Source organism: Bufo gargarizans, chromosome 8, assembly GCF_014858855.1.
Source record: "Bufo gargarizans isolate SCDJY-AF-19 chromosome 8, ASM1485885v1, whole genome shotgun sequence".
NCBI classification, from domain to species: domain Eukaryota; kingdom Metazoa; phylum Chordata; class Amphibia; order Anura; family Bufonidae; genus Bufo; species Bufo gargarizans.
The window spans coordinates 186,937,219-186,957,269 of NC_058087.1; the positions used below are offsets into that span (position 1 = coordinate 186,937,219).

General features: G+C 44.9%; 1 protein-coding gene across 1 annotated transcript; it reads right to left on the reverse strand.

Moving 5' to 3' along the window:
• Positions 1 to 9,416: 9,416 nt before the first annotated feature.
• Positions 9,417 to 11,144, reverse strand: LOC122945513 (probable E3 ubiquitin-protein ligase MID2). Its single transcript, XM_044304578.1, has one exon. The coding sequence runs from the start codon at positions 11,142 to 11,144 to the stop codon at positions 9,417 to 9,419; it is 1,728 nt and encodes a 575-aa protein (XP_044160513.1).
• Between the last annotated feature and the right edge of the window lie 8,907 nt (positions 11,145 to 20,051).

Here is a 20,051-nt window from a genome sequence, read left to right on the forward strand (position 1 = left end):
GCAATACAGATTAGATTCCTTTGGTTGCTAGGGCAACTGCATCAGTAACACTAGGGCTGGGGGTGTCCAGTTTTGGTCATGTGACTGTCCAAGTTTCAGACTAGCTTTATAAACAGGGCAGCCAGAAGATGGCGCCAGTGTGCACACACAGATTTGATTTTCTCACCTTCAGACTCACAAGCACCAAATTTATTAAATTTTGGGTGGGACACCGCCCCCCCCAATCTTACTGGAGATATAATGGGGAAGATACCTCGCAGAATGATGGAGAGGAAGCAGGACAAAGCCAAGAAATTGCACAACCAGTGCTGGGAATCCCTCCATTTACTAACCATTGGCATGAGAAAGGAGAACAGCCAAGGGAGCAGGAGGTGGATGTAGGTAGTGAATAAAATAAGCATCGTTTAATGGCTTCCCTAATCTCATACACTTCAAGGAGCCTGAAAAATGAGTATGTATTCTGCATATGTTCTTGTCCATATTCCCCAGTTTCTGCAGTGCTGATTGCACATGATCAGTACTCAGGACCATCATTACTGCATAAATAAATCAGGTTAATTAGTAATTAAAGGCATTTTCAAGAACTTTAATTCAAAAGAAATTAAAGAGGACCTTTCACCGATTATGACACTGTGAACTAAGTATACAGACATGGAGAGCGGCGCCCGGGGATCTCACTGCACTTACTATTATCCCTGGGCGCCGCTCTGATCTCCCGCTATGCCCACCGGTATCTCCGGCCACTAAGTTATAGTAGGCGGAGTCTGCCCTTGTTCTGCTGTAGCGCTGGCCAATCGCATTGCAGAGCTCACAGCCTGGGAGGTTATTTTCTCCCAGGCTGTGAGCTCTGCAATGCGATTGGCCAGCGCTACAACAGAACAAGGGCAGACTCCGCCTACCATAACTTAGTGGCCGGAGATACCGGAGGGCATAGCAGGAGAACGGAGCGGCGCCCGGGGATAATAGTAAGTGCAGTGAGATCCCCGGGCGCCGCTCTCCATGTCTGTATTCTTAGTACACAGTGTCATAATCGGTGAAAGGTCCTCTTTAACCGCCTCCGGACCGCCTAACGCAGATGTGCGGTCCGGAGGCGGCAGCCCTGCGCACAGTGACGCATATACGCGTCATCTCGCGAGGGCCGAGATTTCCTGTGAACGCGCGCACACAGGAACGGAAGGTAAGCGAGTGGATCTCCAGCCTGCCAGCGGCGATCGCTCGCTGGCAGGCTGGAGATGTGATTTTTTTAACCCCTAACAGGTATATTAGACGCTGTTTTGATAACAGCGTCTAATATACCTGCTACCTGGTCCTCTGGTGGTCCCTTTTGTTTGGATCGACCACCAGAGGACACAGGTAGGTCAGTACAGTCGCACCAAACACCACACTACACTACACTAAACCCCCCCCGTCCCCGTCACTTTTTAACCCCTTATGAACCCCTGATCACCCATGATCACCCCATATAAACTCCCTGATCACCCCCCTGTCATTGATCACCCCCCTGTCAGGCTCCGTTCAGACGTCCGTATGATTTTTACGGATCCACGGATACATGGATCGGATCCGCAAAACACATACGGACGTCTGAATGGAGCCTTACAGGGGGGTGATCAATGACAGGTGGGTGATCACCCATATAGATTCCCTTATCACCCCCTGTCATTGATCACCCCCCTGTCATTGATCACCCCCCTGTAAGGCTCCATTCAGATGTCCGTATGATTTTTACGGATCCACGGATACATGGATCCGCAAAACGCATACGGACGTCTGAATGCAGCCTTACAGGGGGGTGATCAATGACAAGGGGGTGATCACCCATATACACTCCCTGATCACCCCCTGTCATTGATCACCCCCCTGTAAGGCTCCATTCAGATGTCCGCATGTGTTTTGCGGATCCGATCCATGTATCCGTAAAAATCATACGGACGTCTGAATGGAACCTTACAGGGGGGTGATCAATGACAGGGGGGTGATCACCCATATACACTCCCTGATCACCCCCCTGTAAGGCTCCATTCAGACGTCCGCATGTGTTTTGCAGATCCGATCCATGGATCCGTAAAAATCATACGGACGTCTGAATGGAGCCTTACCAGGGGGGTGATCAATGACAGGGGGGTGATCAGGGAGTGTATATGGGTGATCACCCCCCTGTCATTGATCACCCCCCTGTAAGGCTTCATTCAGACGTCCGCATGTGTTTTGCGGATCCGAAAAAATCATACGGACGTCTGAATGGAGCCTTACAGGGGGGTGATCAATGACAGGGGGGTGATCACCCATATACACTCCCTGATCACCCCCTGTCATTGATCACCCCCCTGTAAGGCTCCATTCAGACGTCCGCATGTGTTTTGCGGATCCGATCCATCTATCCATGGATCCGTAAAAATCATACGGACGTCTGAATGGAGCCTTACAGGGGGGTGATCAATGACAGGGGGGTGATCACCCATATACACTCCCTGATCACCCCCTGTCATTGATCACCCCCCTGTAAGGCTGATCACCCCCTGTCATTGATCACCCCCCTGTAAGGCTCCATTCAGACGTCCGTATGATTTTTACGGATCCATGGATAGATGGATCGGATCCGCAAAACACATGCGGACGTCTGAATGGAGCCTTACAGGGGGGTGATCAATGACAGGGGGGTGATCAGGGAGTCTATATGGGTGATCACCCCCCTGTCATTGATCACCCCCCTGTCATTGATCACCCCCCCTGTAAGGCTCCATTCAGACATTTTTTTGGCCCAAGTTAGCGGAAATATATATATTTTTTTTGTTTGTTTTTTCTTACTAAGTCTCATATTCCACTAACTTGTGTCAAAAAATAAAATCTCTCATGAACTCACCATACCCCTCACGGAATCCAAATGCATAAACATTTTTAGACATTTATATTCCAGACTTCTTCTCACGCTTTAGGGCCCCTAAAAAGCCAGGGCAGTATAAATACCCCACATGTGACCCCATTTCGGAAAGAAGACACCCCAAGGTATTCGCTGAGGGGCATATTGAGTCCATGAAAGATTGAAATTTTTGTCCTAAGTTAGCGGAAAGTGAGACTTTGTGAGAAAAAAAACAAAAAAAAATCAATATCCGCTAACTTATGCAAAAAAAAATAATTTCTATGAACTCGCCAGGCCCCTCATTGAATACCTTGGGGTGTCTTCTTTCCAAAGTGGGGTCACATGTGGGGTATTTATACTGCCCTGGCTTTTTAGGGGCCCTAAAGTGTGAGAAGTCTGGGATCCAAATGTCTAAAAATGCCCTCCTAAAAGGAATTTGGGCCGCTTTGCGCATCTAGGCTGCAAAAAAGTGTCACACATCTGGTATCGCCGTACTCAGGAGAAGTTGGGGAATGTGTTTTGGGGTGTCATTTTACATATACCCATGCTGGGTGAGAGAAATATCTTGGTCAAATGCCAACTTTGTATAAAAAAATGGGAAAAGTTATCTTTTGCCAAGATATTTCTCTCACCCAGCATGGATATATGTGAAATGACACCCCAAAACACATTCCCCAACTTCTCCTGAGTACGGCGATACCACATGTGTGACACTTTTTTGCAGCCAAGGTGGGCAAAGGGGCACATATTCCAAAGTGCACCTTTCGGATTTCGCAGGCCATTTTTTACACATTTTGATTGCAAAGTACTTCTCACACATTTGGGCCCCTAAATTGCCAGGGCAGTATAACTACGCCACAAGTGACCCCATTTTGGAAAGAAGACACCCCAAGGTATTCCGTGAGGGGCATGGCGAGTTCCTAGAATTTTTTATTTTTTGTCACAAGTTAGCGTAAAATGATGATTTTTCTTTTTTTCTTACAAAGTCTCATATTCCACTAACTTGCGACAAAAAATAAAAAATTCTAGGAACTCGGCATGCCCCTCACGGAATACCTTGGGGTGTCTTCTTTCCAAAATGGGGTCACTTGTGGCGTAGTTATACTGCCCTGGCAATTTAGGGGCCCATATGCGTGAGAAGTAGTTTGCAATCAAAATGTGTAAAAAATGGCCTGCGAAACCCGAAAGATGCACTTTGGAATATGTGCCCCTTTGCCCACCTTGGCTGCAAAAAAGTGTCACACATCTGGTATCGCCGTACTCAGGAGAAGTTGGGGAATGTGTTTTGGGGTGTCATTTTACATATACCCATGCTGGGTGAGAAAAATATCTTGGTCAAATGCCAACTTTGTATAAAAAAATGGGAAAAGTTGTCTTTTGCCAAGATATTTCTCTCACCCAGCATGGGTATATGTAAAATGACACCCCAAAACACATTCCCCAACTTCTCCTGAGTACGGCGATACCAGATGTGTGACACTTTTTTGCAGCCAAGGTGGGCAAAGGGGCACATATTCCAAAGTGCACCTTTCGGATTTCGCAGGCCATTTTTTACACATTTTGATTGCAAAGTTCTTCTCACACATTTGGGCCCCTAAATTGCCAGGGCAGTATAACTACCCCACAAGTGACCCCATTTTGGAAAGAAGACACCCCAAGGTAGTCCGTGAGGGGCATTGAGAGTTCCTAGAATTTTTTATTTTTTGTCGCAAGTTAGTGGAATATGAGACTTTGTAAGAAAAAAATAAATAAAAATAAAAATCATCATTTTCCGGTAACTTGTGACAAAAAATAAAAAGTTCTATGAACTCACTATGCCCATCAGCGAATACCTTAGGGTGTCTACTTTCCGAAATTGGGTCATTTGTGGGGGGTTTTCTACTGTCTGGGCATTGTAGAACCTCAGGAAACATGACAGGTGCTCAGAAAGTCAGAGCTGCTTCAAAAAGCGGAAATTCACATTTTTGTACCATAGTTTGTAAACGCTATAACTTTTACCCAAACCATTTTTTTTTTTTGCCCAAACATATTTTTTTTATCAAAGACATGTAGAACAATACATTTAGCGAAAAATTTATATATGGATGTCGTTTTTTTTGCAAAATTTTACAGCTGAAAGTGAAAAATGTCATTTTGTTGCAAAAAAATCGTTAAATTTCGATTAATAACAAAAAAAGTAAAAATGTCAGCAGCAATGAAATACCACCAAATGAAAGCTCCATTAGTGAGAAGAAAAGGAGGTAAAATTCATTTGGGTGGTAAGTTGCATGACCGAGCAATAAACGGTGAAAGTAGTGTAGTGCCGAAGTGTAAAAAGTGGCCTGGTCATTAAGGGGGTTTTAGCTAGCGGGGCTGAAGTGGTTAAGTGCAGGAAATATTAAAAAAATAAACTCACTCATCGGTTAATTCCCGGCCACTCCAGCGCTGATACTGTTGTCCCCAGCAGTTTTTTCTTTCCTGAAGTGATGACATGAAATATGTCCATTGCAGACAATTACTGGCCTCATTGGTGATGCCAGCATGTGCAGCAGGTGACCGTAGACTCACACCATGTAAATGTACAGCACCAGAAAATAAGGAAGGATCAGTGCAGGAGTGATGTGGGATTCAACTAGTGAGAGTTTTTTTTTTTTATTATCTAACCTATTGCTGTCCCTTTAAGTACTGAGTACAAAATGTTTAAAGGGATTGTCCAGTGCAGTGCAAAATTTTAGTAAAGTGTTTGGAGTGGTTTTATATTAAAAAATCAAAACTCACCATCCCTCAATCCCTGATGTTCCCGTTTTAACTGGGTTTCCACTGGTCTCTACTTAATGGTCCAGTCTCCACAAGCAGGAAATGCCAGGAGAAGCCTGCCCAGCCAATCACTAGCCATGGCGCTATACTTTTCTCGGCCAGTGATTGACTGAGCTGGCATTTCCTGTGTGCAGAGACCAGTGGGGACCCATTAAGCATTGAAATGGGAGTGGCAGGGGATCCGTGGTGGTGAGTATTGATTCTTTTTAAACCACCCTGAGCACTGTACTAAAAATTTTGCCTCCCTTGTCAACTCCTTTAATATCTTTCCAAATCGGCACTAAATGACATATGTACAGTTGCTGTCTGATTTCTAGTGTGTTCCTGGTTTAAGCTGTCCATGCACTAATGATTGACAGCCTTGACACCTTTTTTTTTTTTCTGGCACCTATAACAGGAGTTAGATTGCTGTGTTAGATTATTTTCAGTCATTGCAGGTGCTGATGGCCTAGTAAAGAAGTAAATTAAAAGCTCATGGTACGGTACTGTTCACAGACCTGCCTCATTGGGCATGTGCCAGCTGACTTAATCAACATGCACTGCTTAAAGGGGGTTGATGTGTCCTCTCAGACTTAGGCCTCTTGCACACGACAGTATGCATTTTGCAGTCTGCAAAAAATGGTTCTGCATAAAATACGGATGACGTCTGTGTGCATTCTGTATTTTGCGGAACGGAACAGCTGGCCCCTAATAGAACAGTCCTATCCTTGTCCGTAATGCGGACAATAATAAGACATGTTCTATTTTTTTGCGGAACAGAACTTCGGACATACAGAAAGTTTATTTTGCGGACCCATTGAAATGAACGGTTCCGTATACGGCCCGCAAAAAAAAACAAAACGGAATGGACATGGAAAGAATATACACGTTCGTGTGCATGAGGCCTTAGATGGCTTATATGCTCCTAAGCATCCCAGCTATGACTAAAAATTTAATTTGGCTCCTACATTTTTCAGGTTAGGAGCCAATGGCTCCTTCATATTTTTTTTAGTCTGGAGCCCTGTATAGAAGACATAATACAACCCGATCCGTTCATGACAGATGCATGCGGTTGTATTATTGCAATGGAAGCGTTTTTGCAGATCCATGACGGATCCACAAAAAACGCTAGTGTGAAAGTAGCCTTACTAGTAATGAACGCACGGAATAAAAACGGCAATCTGCATCTGTAACGAATGTTTATTATAATAACACAAGCGTAAAACAGATTCAGCAGCGGCCAATCAGATGTAAGCTCTCACTAAAACATCTGGGAATAAGACTGAAGTCATGTGACCAGGCGCGGCGTGGGCTTCGGAGACCAGCGGGCTATGTGCACATGGCCGTAGTTTCTAAATCGGATGCAGACCTATTAATTTCAAATGGATAAACAAAATGTCTGTTCCGCGGCCCTGCAAAAAACATCAGAACAAGTCCTATTCCTGTCCGTTTTGTGGATAAGGATTGGACATTTCTACAGAAGTTTTTTTTTTTTAAATGACGGCAAGAACTTGCCAAGGATCCATGTTTTGCGCATTCGCAATTTGTCATGGCCGTGTGCAGGAGACCTGATTCACACTTCTGAATGAGGTGGTAGTGCCGTCCCCCACACCTGGTTTGGCCCCTGGGCCCCAGCGGTTCCTACATTTCCATAGATTGAACAAGTTATTAAACAGAACAGAAAACTTTCACACATTTTCTAAAACTTTGCAGAAGAGCGTCACTATTATGGCGGAATGTATTATACTCCTGTCACCTCTAAAGCAGCATTCACAAGTCTTATTACATGACCGTGGACAGGCGATGTCTGTGCTGCTTCTCCCAACGGCGTAGCTGTGTAGAGTCACCAGAGCAGAACAGGCCTTCAGCCTGAGCTACATTCACAGTAATTGTGATTAGGGATGAGCGAATTGACTTCGTATGAAACATCCAAAGTCGATTTGCATAAAGCTTTGTTCTAATACTGTACAGAGCAGGAGCTCCGTACAGTAATAGAATGTATTGGCTCCGATGAGTGGCACCTTGGAACCGAACCCGAGTTCGGGAAATGTTTTTTTTACAGTACAAATTAATTTATGAGGTTATTGTGTGAAGTCTCATGAAGTAATAACTTCGGCTCATCGGAGCCAATACATTCTAAGACTGTACAGAGCTCCTGCTCCGTACAGTATTAGAACGAAGCTTTATGCGAACCGACCTCGGATGTTTCATCTGAAGTCGATTCACTCATCCCTAAACAGAGGAACAGCCTGCCAGAGTTCGCCGTATCCAGCATAGCCAGATAGTGCTATGACCTGCCGGATCCCTATTCACTGCAATGGGATCCGACACAATTGGCAGCTTTCGACAGTAAAGAATGTCGTGCACAACTTTTTGTCCAGCTGAAAGCCGTCATCTGAAAGTAGTCAATGGGGATCCGGGAGTTCACGCCACTATCTGGCTATGCTGAATACGGTGAACTCTGGCAGGACATCACAATGCTAATGTGAACATAGAGGAAACCTTATCTACCAACACAGCTCTGGTGCGAATGGAGGAGTTGCACAGCTTCCCAATGTCATGTGTAGTGTTTTAATATGGGCCCTTCAGTAACAGACACTTCAAGGGCCACACTGTATAACAAGGTCCTGGACTGTAACCTGAACGTCATGGATCAGACATTTTGCCATCTGAAATCTCCAGTAACTTTTTTTTTTTTGCTTCTACACATATCGAGCTGAGTGGTCTCCTTCTCCAGTCACTTAAAGCTGCTGGAAACAGACTGCAGTTGTTGTCAGGCACGGGACAGTTGCTCGGCTCTACAAGGCCCTGCTCTCTTTTTAAGCAGCAGAATTCTGACCCTAGCTTTAGATGTGTGCACCTTACATACATTTACTGCTCTCACTGCAGGTTAGACCTCTAGGCCGGCACCTCTCGCTTCGCCCGCATCCAATTTTCTTCTGAGCGCTTCATCTGTTGCGCTTGTCTAAGATGTTGAAAGGGTATTCCGGGACTTTAAAAGGATTGCACCATGTTTCAAACGTATCCACAGGATAGGGGATAACTATCTGATCAATGTGTGTGCGGTCCAAACGCTGAAACCCCCACCGATCACTAAAACGGCAATCTAAGTTTCCCCGATCTAATGGAGCGGCAGGTCACTCATTGTCAATGGGATTGCCAGGGATAGGTGAGCGCCGTACTTGGCTACCTCTGGCAGTCCTATAGAGAATGAATAGAGCAAGGGGCGCATGCTCGACCTGGGAACCCAGTTCTTGAGATCAGTGGGGCTTCCAGCAGTCAGACTGACTACCGATCAGATAGTAATCCCCTATCTGGTGCATGAGGGATTCCACCAACTGCAAATGATGCTGGAATGTGCCTCATAAAGGCCTTTTCCATACTCACTTGCTCCCCGCCGCTCCGGCTCCCTCCCTTCACTGGTCTTCCACTCTCCATCAACCTCTGCAGCCAATGATTGGCCTCAGCAGTAACGTGTCCCCAAGCAGCACATCACTGCCAGGTCATGTGAAAGCTGAGGTCACTGATTGGTTGCTACAATGCATGTGACCCCACCCGGGCAGACGCTGATGAGACCATAAACAAGTGAAGAGCGGGAGGAAGGGATCCGGAATTGAACATCGGGGAGAAGGTAAGTAGAAACTTCTCCACAGGTATTCAATTTTGGGGTGCAAATTAAAAAACCCAGCAACAATAAAAACATGGACAACTCTTCTAAGTGATCCGTGGGGGCCCAACCTGTTACTGAATCTTCCCCTGTACATCGCCACCGCTGCATCCTTTAACATATGATCTTCAGCCAGGAGTTGACTACGTAAAACGCAGCATGGAGAGGCTCGGTGAAATTACTGGTGAAGGTGTAGAGGTGCTGAACTGGGGAGATCCTGTAGAAGGAGAGCCGCCCGACATCATAATCCAAATACACCCCTACTGAGCACATGATGGATCCTACAGAAGGGATGTGCAAGCATCTGGAGTCGTGACAGACCTCTATGTATCTGTGGCTCCAGGTCAGGCACCACGACTTCTTGTTGTAGCCTATAAACGCTTCTGGGCCGTCCTTCTTGATGGAGTTATACGCCACGCCGATGCTCTTCACACCGCTCTTGGAGCTTAACACTTGCCAATAGTGTTTTCCAGAAGAGAAGGCTGACTCGCTGAGGACAAGACTGGTTTTGAATTGTCCGGACCTTGGTGGTTCTAGTTTGTGTTTTCTGGAAGAGGAGCCGGACACGCTCAGGTCATGGCGGTGGGGTTCGAATTGTTCAGGATTTGGTGGCTCTACTTTGCATTTTCTGGGAGGTGTGCCTGACGCGCTGACGATGTAACGGGTGCTGAACTGTCCCAGCATTGGCCGCTCCTTGCTTTTAAGCGTGTTGTAGATAACAGATTTACGGTCGGGTTGCACCCGGAGGTAGTCGCTGGCAGTGGAGTTATTCAGCAGGATTTTGGCTTTGTGTTTCAGGTGGAAACAATGTGTGGACCAAAGGGTCTTCGCTAATTTTGTAAAGTTAATAAGGCTCTTCGTTAATTTCAAGGAAATGAGTGGGAGGTCGAACTCGGCATTTGTGAGGAGCTGTCCGGCCTGGTGCTTCATCTCCAGCTCGGACTTTTCAAAGGTTTTGTCCTGCAGGACGAGCACGGGATCGTCCTCGTTACACATTTGCTCAACCTTTTGTATCTTCTTGGACAAGTCCTTTTCCTCCCCCCGCAGACAAGACAATTTATGTGATATTTCCCTTGAGATTTCCATTTTCTGGTGTTTAATCTCAGCCGTGATTTTTCTCATCACATCTTCCAGATAGTTAAGGAGGGCATAACATATTTGTTGGACCTCATTTTTCCCAGCTTCCACCTTTTCTGTGTTCTCGTTCAGCATCTCCTGCAGGTGGTTTTCTCTTCTCTTTAGGGCGTCGAGCTCGGTGTACATGTGCTCCGCAAGCTTCTGAAGCTTCTCCCTTTTATGACGGGAGGCGACCGACAGCAGCTGCACCGGGTGACCTTGGTGACTGCCGGTTAAGAAGCACGACGTGCAAATGAGACACTTGTCATCTGTGCAGAAAAACTTTAGCATTTCGCCATGGAAACTGCAAACCATAGTCTGCGAGGAAGTTGTGACGTCCACTAGTGGGTGCTCCTGGCTTCTGCTGTGGACCAATAGGTGTTTGTCACACAAAGAAGATTCACAGTGAAGGCAGACTTTCACGGCGGGGCTCAGGTAATCCAGGCAGTAGTTACACATGGCGTCACCAAGGCTATGGCGATTCTCAACTGACCTCCAGTTCTGCGCGATGATCTGCAGCTTTGTGTTGATGGTCAGCGGGGCCTTGGCTTTAAATATCTTCTTGCACTCCGGGCAGGGGTATAACACGTGCGAGTCCTGCTTACTAATGTGAATCTTAATGCAGCGGCTGCAGAAGTTGTGTCCACAGTGCAGCATCACAGGCTTTTTGTAAATGTCGGAGCAGAGGGTGCAGATGATCTCCTTCTTTAAGAACATGTACGCCATTGTCGGAGAGAGCGGACTCAGGTCATGGACGACTGAAGGAAAATAAAATGCAGTTTAGTCACAACACGAAGAGCAGCGACATTTGCTTACATCTAGATGCTACTTAGTGACCCCTCTAAATCGAGGTGAGAGCTGTGGGGGCGAGCCCGTGCTAGGTACCTTACAGCCAGACATGATCACATGTCCATGGACATCAAGACGTGGTGCAAATAGTTAAAATAGATCAGAAAACACCTGCAGATGGATTTTTTCTTTCTTTTTTGAGTATTTTGCAGAGTTTTCATCTATTTTAGTTTAGTTTTAGTGCCTTTTTTTTTTTGCTTTAAAAACGCCAGCCCCAAATATTAGCTAAAAGTCTATGAGAAATAGGAGATGCAGGACAGACATTTTTTTGTTTTGCGGCAGAGTGATCCGGCAATCTGCATGCAAACGGACAGCTTTTGTAGACGAATCCGGATCCATCTCACAAATGCATTGCAAGAACGGATCCGTCTCTCCGGATGTCATCCGGAGAAACGGATCCGTTATATACGGAAGTACGGATCCAGCATTGCGGTATTTTTAATGCCGCATCCGGCACTAATACATTTCAATGTAAATGGATGCCGGATCCGGCATTCCGGATCAGTTGCCGGAATTTTGGACAGAGCTAATACCGTAGCATGCTGCAGTATTACCTCCGTCCTGAAAAGGCAAAAAGATTGAACTGATGACATCCTGAACGGATTTCTCTCCATTCAGACTACATGGGGATAAAACTGATCAGTTATTTTCCCGGTATTGAGCCCCTAGGACGGAACTCAGTGCCGGAAAAGAATAACGCTAGTGTGAAAGTACCCTAAGAGAAATAAAACACTATTCAAACACTGGTTTTGTAAAAAAATAAAAATAAAATAACCCCACCATTGCGGTATGGAAAAATACAAAAGTGGATTTTATGGCTTTTTTTTTGTGATGGAAAAATTTAAGACCAAATGTGTGTAGGGGATGTTAAAGGGGTTTTCTGGGAGTAAAAACAAACCACAATTCCACCAAGGTTTTTGACATCACAGTGTTCGCTGTGCGCTAAAAATTACATGACGTTCTTATTCCGCAGCTCAATGCAATTACGGCAATACCAGACTTGTATTCTAATTACTGAAAAAAAAAAATTTAAACCTTTAAAAAGAAGAAATCTACATTTTCTTTGCATCGCCATATTGTGACAGCCATAACTTTTTTATATTTCAGTCTACAGAGCTGTATGACGGCTTGTTTTTTGTGTAGCTAACTGTAGTTTTTATTATTACAATTTTTGTGGTGTGTACAACTTTTTGATCACTGTTATTCAATTATTATTTTTTTGGGGGGGGGACGACAAGATGACAAAAATGGTGAATCGTGTATTTTTTTTCAATTATGGCGTTCACGGCACAGGACATTATTTTTTTTATATTTTAGTAGTTCAGACATTTACGGACACAGCAATACCTAATATGTTTAATTTTTATTGTTTATATATGTAAAATTGGGAGAGGGATGATTTAACCCTTTCCCGACCAGTGCTGTACTAATACGGCGCTGGCTGGGTCTTTAAAGATGGAGCCCGCTCCTGAGTGGAGTGGGTGTCATAGCTGCGGGTGACCTGCTATTTCTTATAGCAGACACCTGCGGCTAATGTCCGCAACCGTCAGTAATGGCAATCGCGGACAGTTAACCTCTCAGATGCCGTGGTCAATCCTGACAACGGCATCTGAGCTCAAGAAACACCAGAAGCGCGCGCTTACGTGATGCTCAGACTCCCCTGTACGGCGATCGGAGGAGCTGGCGCTTGTGTGCAGCAGCACCTGTCTTTGTGAATGACACGAGGCTGCTGCAGAGTATTTCCTATGGAGCCCTTGCCTGTAATAGGGCTCCATAGGAAACTAGCAATTCTCTCATAGACTCCAATGCTAGTGCATTGGGGTCTATGAGAATAGCAATCTAATCATTGCTTGTTATAGATGCCTATGGGAACTATAAAAAAATAAATAAAAAAATATAACATTTCTAAAAATAAAAAAAACATAAAAATTCAAATCACCCCCCTTTTCCCCAAATAAAAGAACTAAAAAAATAATACACATTATGGTTGCTGTGATGTGCGAAAACGCCCATAGTATAAATATATATTCCCCATACAGCAAAATGCTAAATCAAACTAAGATTTGCCATTTTTGGTCACTTAATTTTCTACAATTTTTTTTTTATAAAAAGTGATCAAAAAGTCATACACACCCAGAATGGTATCAATAAAATAATGTGCCCACATACAGCTCTGTACACATAATTCCCACTTTTTTTTAATTATTTTGTCACTATCAAAACGCAAGAAAAACTATACATATAAGGATTTGTACTGACCTGTAGAATAAAAGTAACTGGTCAGTTTTATCGCACATTGAACATCGTAAATAGAAAACCCATAAAACTGTGGTGGAATTGCTTTTTTTTTTTTGCAATTTCACCCCATTTGGAATTTTTTTCCCGCTTCCCACTACATCATATGCAATATTAAATGGTGTCGTTGGAAAGTACAACTTGTCCTGCAAAAAAACAAGCCCTCATACAGCTATGTGAACAGGGAAATAAAAAAGTTATGGCTCTGGGAAGGCAGGGAGCGCAAAACGAAAATTCAAAAACAAAAAAAAACCTCTGGGGTAGAATATTTTTCTACCTGAGGGTCTAATCAGCCTTAGGGCTCATTCCAGGACTGTGGTTTAGTTCCGCATCCGAGCCGCATTTTTTGCGGCTCGGGTCCGATGACTATTGCAATGCACTGTATAGCCATCAGGCTCACTGGATGTTCAAGATCCAGATGGGTCTTGATAAATAAAAAAAATAAAAAGTGAAAAAAAGTAAATATGTAAAAAAAATAATAAATTGTCTTTTCTCATATCTGTTCATTTATGTCATTTAAAAAAATTACGGTAAATAAATAAAAATACACATAATTGGTATCGCCGCGCCCGTAACGACTGATTTATAAAAGTATCATATTACAAATTCTGTGCTGTGAAGGCCGTAAAAAATTATGTAGAAAAAAATTACAGAATTGCTGTTTTTGTCACCTCACATCCACAAAAAAAAGTGATCAAAAAGACGTATGTACCCCAAAAGGATACCAATAAAAACTAAAGCCCATCACGCAATAAAACAAGCCCCCAAACAGCTACGTTGGTGAAAAAATAAAAAAGTTATGGACTTTAGTATATGGCGATGCAAAATATCATTTATTTTTAACACAAAAGTGATTTTATTGCTGAAAAAGTAGTAAAACATAAAATTACATAAATTTGGTATTGCTATACCTGTATCAACCCACAGAATAAAATAATCATATAATATTTACCACAAGAGGAACCCCATAAAATATAAAACACAGAATTGCCATTTGTGACCACTTCGCCTACATGCAAAATGGTATAAAAAATTATCAAAAAGACACATGTACCCGAAAATGATACCAATAAAAACTCCAGCCCGTTCCGCAAAAAAGAAGCCCCCAGACAGCTACATTGGTGAAACAATACAAATGTTATGGGCCCTAAACTAATTTAAGCAAATAAGATGTTAGAAAATCCTGATGTCGCTCCTTCCCTTCTGAATGCTGCCGTGCCCCCAAACAGCGGTTTATGACCACATCTATGGTGTCGCCAAATTCAGGGAAAAAAAAGCATTACCATTTTCTCCTATTACCACTTGTGAAAATGAAAAATTTGTGCCTAAATCAACATTGTATTGGAAATAAAAGTTAATTTTTCATTTTCACAGCCATGTGTTTCTAAATTCTATTAAAAGCTTGTTGGGTCAAAGCATTTACCGTATTTTTCGCCCCATAAGACGCACTTTTTCTTCCCCAAAAATGGGGGAGAAATGCCCCTGCGTCTTCTGAGGCAAATGATGCCAGTTTTACATCGCAAGCTGCGATGTAGAGCGAGCGGGGACTCGGGGAGGGACTGGGAGGAGGATCTGGGGGCTGGCAATAGCGGCGGGGCGGTGCAGTGTAGTATAGCACCGCCCCGCCGCTCCGATATACTAATATAATATGTCATATTGAATTAATAGTTATTAAACATGCCCCCTCAGTCCTATTACTACCTTACATCCTAATCGATGCTGTAGAATTCAGGCAGGCAGGCCGGGCGGCCGGCGGCGTAACTCTTGTCACGTGCCTGCGCCGCCTACTTTATGAATGAAGTAGGCGGCGCAGGCAAGTGACGTCAGTGAGAGACGCGCCGCCCGCCCTGCCTGAATTCTACAGCAGCGATTAGGATGTAAGGTAGTAATAGGACTGAGTGGGCATGTTTAATAACTATTAATTCAATATGACATCTGATATTTGTATGGCTGTGGCGGCGTGGGCTGCGATCTGTGGATGGCACAGTTATGGGCTGGGGGGTCTGTGGATGGCACTGTTATGGGCTGGGGGGGTCTGTGCATGGCACTGTTATGGGCTGGGGGGTCTGTGGATGGCACATATATAACAGTGCCACCCACAGATCCCCCCTGTAACAGTGCCATCCACAGATCCCCCCTGTAACAGTGTCAGACACAGATCCCCCCCCCTGTAACAGTGCAAGCCACAGATCCCCCCCATAACAGTGTCCGTCATCCACAGATCCCCCCATAACAGTGTCCGTCATCCACAGATCCCCCCATAACAGTGTCCGTCATCCACAGATCCCCCCATAACAGTGTCCGTCATCCACAGATCCCCCCATAACAGTGTCCGTCATCCACAGATCCCCCCCGTAACAGTGTCCGTCATCCACAGATCCCCCTATAACAGTGTCCGTCATCCACAGATCCCCCTATAACAGTGTCAGTCATCCACAGATCCCCAGTAATAGTGCCATCCACAGACCACCATTAGTTCCAAACCCACCAAACACACAGCACACCTTTTGGTTAAAAATATTTTTTTTCTTATTTTCCTCCCCAAAAACCTAGGTGCGTCTTATGGGCCGGTGCGTCTTATAGGGCGAAAAATACGGTACTTCACCCCTAGATTTATTCCTTGAGGGATGTAGTTTCCAAAATAGGGTCACATTTTGGGGTTTTCTTTCTAGGGGTACCTCAGGGGCTCTTCAAATGTGACATGACACCTAAAAACTATTCCAGCAAAATCTGCCCTCCGTTAACAATATGGCGCTCCTTTCCTTTTGTGCCCTGCCGTGTGTCCATAAAGCAGTTTACGACCAAATATAGGGTGTTTCTGTAAACTGCAGAATCAGGGTAATAAATATTGAGGTTTCTTTGGCTGTTAACCCTTGCTGTGTTACAGGAAATTTTTTATTTAAATGAATAATCTTCCCCCCCAAAACAATGAAATTTCCCCTCCATTTTGCTTTAATTCTTGTGGAACATCCAAAGGGTTAATAAAGTTTGTAAAATCAGTTTTGAATAACTTGAGTGTAATTTCTAAAATGGGGTCATTTATGGGTGGTTTCTACTATGTAAGCCTCACAAAGTGACTTCATACCGTAACTGAAATGGTCCTTAAAAAAGTGGGTTTTGGAATATTTCTTAAAAATGTTCTTCTAAACTTCTAACGTCCTAAAAAAATAAAATGACATTTACAAAATGATGCAAACATAAAGTAGACATATGGGGAATGTAAAGTGATAACTATTTTATGAAGCATCACTATCCATCTTAAAAGAGAAATTCTAATTCTGAAAATAATGAATTTTTCAAAAATATCTGCAAATTTGGGATTTTTTTTATGCATAAAGGTAAAACGTAGCAACTCCAATTCACCACTAACATGAAGTACAATGTGTCACGAGAAAACAGTCCCAGAATGGCCCGGATAAGTAAAAGCGTTCCAAAGTTATTACCAGATAAAGTGACACATGTCAGATTTGAAAAATGGGGATCCGGCATTTGGTCCAAACTGGCTGTCGCTTGAAGGGGTTCTGCAGTTCTTATTTTACTGATGATCTATCCTCTGGGTAGGTCATCAGAATCTGATCGGCGGGGGTCCGACACCCAGGAACCCTACCGATCAGCTGTTTGAAAAGGCAGTGGCGCTCCAGGAGCGCCGAGGCCTTATCTGTTACCCTCAGGCCCAGTGACGTCACGACTGGTATCACTGGTCTAGGCGGGGCTAAGCTCTGTTCATTTGAATTGATCTTAGCCCCGCCCAGGCCATTGATACTAGTCGTGACGTCACTGGGCTTGCGGAAAACAGCGAGAAGGCCGCCGCGCTACTGCAACAGCGAATCGGCAGCGGTCCCAGGTGTCGGACCCCTGCTGATCAGATGCTGATGATCTATCCAGAGGCTGCAGAACCCCTTTAATTATACATGTGACACATGGAGAACAGTCTGACCCGGTCTAGGAAAAAAGATGGCCGCTGTCCCCAGTACTGGGTCCTGATCAAAGAACAATCCGGACACTGCCGAGGAGAACCAGAATGAAGCCACAGGGCGCATGGGAGATATCAAGAGGTGACAGATAGATATTAGATAGATATGGGATAAATAGATGGACAGATAATAGATAAATGAGAACCATAGATTTAGATATCAGTATGTGACAGATATATATAATAGATACATACAAAGATATAACTAATATGAGAGAGATGAGACCGATTGCTAGATATGAGGTAAACAGAAAGCTAGATCAGACAGAAGATGTGACAGACATGGAGGGGTAGACAGTATTACCTCACTAGATTATTATTACTAATGGCCGCTCGTACACGGCAGAACGTAACTGATAGTCACGTGTTTAGCACTTATAAGTTCCGGTAGGCAGTAACCAGTAAGCCCGGGCCGGCGGTAATGCCGTTCCGTCACCCAGGCCCGAGCCCCGGCCCGCGGACACCCTTATACACCCGCCGCTACTGCGCCCAGGAGAAGACTGCGCCGAGCCCGCCGAGGAAGAGCAGCCCGGAGACTCCCACAGCCAATCAGAAGCAAGAGCGAAACGAATCAGCCAATCAAGTGCGTCCAGTAAGCAGGCTAGGGTGCGCTGGAACTGATTTGGCGCCATTAACCGTGGCCTAACAGTTACCTCAAGACGAGAAGCAGGTAAGATGGCGGCCTGTGCCCTGTCATGTTTGTCATCTGTGGCCATTATCTGTCACAGAGTCATTATTACCTCAGTCGGTGTAAATCTGAAGAGCAGCCTGAGGATCACCTCAGCAGTCCAGTGTACTGTCTGTCAGGAAAGGGCCTTACCTAGCAAGATATGTGTCACACAGATGTCCCTCAGTCTTATTGTATATGGCCGCCAGTTACGTGACAATACCGCAGTGTATAACACCGATAACCGCGGAAAGCTCTCAGCGTTGGTGCAAATTTATTCATACGCAAATTGACACAAAACCCACATGTGAACAGGGACCTCTTAGGGTCCATTCACACGTCCGTTGTTTCTTTCCTGATCTGTTCCGTTTTTTGCGGAACAGATCTGGACCAGATCTGGACCCATTCATTTTCAATGGGTCCTGAAAAAAATCGGACAGCACAATGTCTGATTTTTTTTCAGGACCCATTGAAAATGAATGGGTCCAGATCTGGTCCAGATCTGTTCCGCAAAAAACGGAACAGATCAGGAAAGAAACAACGGACGTGTGAATGGACCCTTATTCTATTTACATTTTATTGGTATTATATGGGGCTTAGTATATTTTTATGCCTCAGAAAAGAAAAAATAACCCTCGCTTACACGGCCTGTTCTCGCTGGATTTACCAGCTCGTGGCTGCAGTTGGACAGCGTCACAGCCGGGGAGAAGGTGACGCCCCCGAGGAGCGCTGAGGTCTCCGACCAATAAAAACTACAGTCCGTCCGGCTAAAAACAACCGCTCGTACAGATCTGTAGATGGAAGGGGGGCAGCCAATAGCAGGGCGCGATGGGGACAAGAGTTTGTTTTCATCCGGGCGGCGGGGAGATGCAGCGGCGGATGTGCCAGTATGAGAAGTGACGCAGGGTCAGGGAGCAACGTAAGTATAACCAGTGTGAGGGGCCTGGGCATATGGGGGGGGGGCTTACAGAACTTGGATCACCCCTTTAAGTACAGTAGTTCTCTAGTCCTCAGGGAACCCCAAGAACTCCTCATCCCTGCTGTCTAAAGTAATCGAGCTCAGTTGCTCGCAGTCTCTGGTGTGACTGTCTTCACTCTCTTCATACAGAGCCGTCTAACACCATCCTTCACAGCCTGCCACTAGTGTTGAGCGCGAATATTCGAATAACAAATTTTAATCGTGAATATCGGCACTTTGAGAATTCACAAATATTTAGAATATAGTGCTATATATTCGTTATCTTTTCATCTGAACACATGATTCCTCCCTGCTTCTTGCTTGTGGGCCAATGATGTGTTTACTTCAGGTGGAAAAAAATGATGAATATTCTAAAAAACAAATACCATATTTTTCGCCCCATAAGACGCACTTTTTCCCCCCCAAAAATGGGGGAGAAATGCCCCTGCGTCTTATGGGGCGAATGCTGACAGGTTTAACATAGCTGGATGCGATGTAGAGCGAGCGGGGGCCGGGGGAGGGACTGGTAGGAGGAGCTGGGGGCCGGGAATAGCGGCGGGGCGGTGCAGTCAGTGTACTATAGCCCCGCCGCTCCGGTATAGCAATATAAAATATCTTATTCAATTAAAATGTATTACATATGCCCCCTCACTCCTAAATTCCTAATAGTACCTTACATCCTATCCCTAATAGGTTCTGTACGATGCCGGCAGGCCGGGCGGGCGGCAGCGTAACTCTCTGATCTTACTTGCCTGCGCCACCTACTCTATGAATGAAGCAGGCGGCGCAGGCAAGTGACGTCAGTGAGTGACGCGCTGGCCGCCCGGCCTGCCGGAACACCGGCGTTGTACAGAACCTATTAGGAATAGGATGTAAGGTACTATTAGGAGT

Bases quoted from the DNA above. Each gene is read 5' to 3' on its own strand.
- LOC122945513 (XM_044304578.1), bottom strand. From the start codon at position 11,144: ATGGCGTACATGTTCTTAAAGAAGGAGATCATCTGCACCCTCTGCTCC.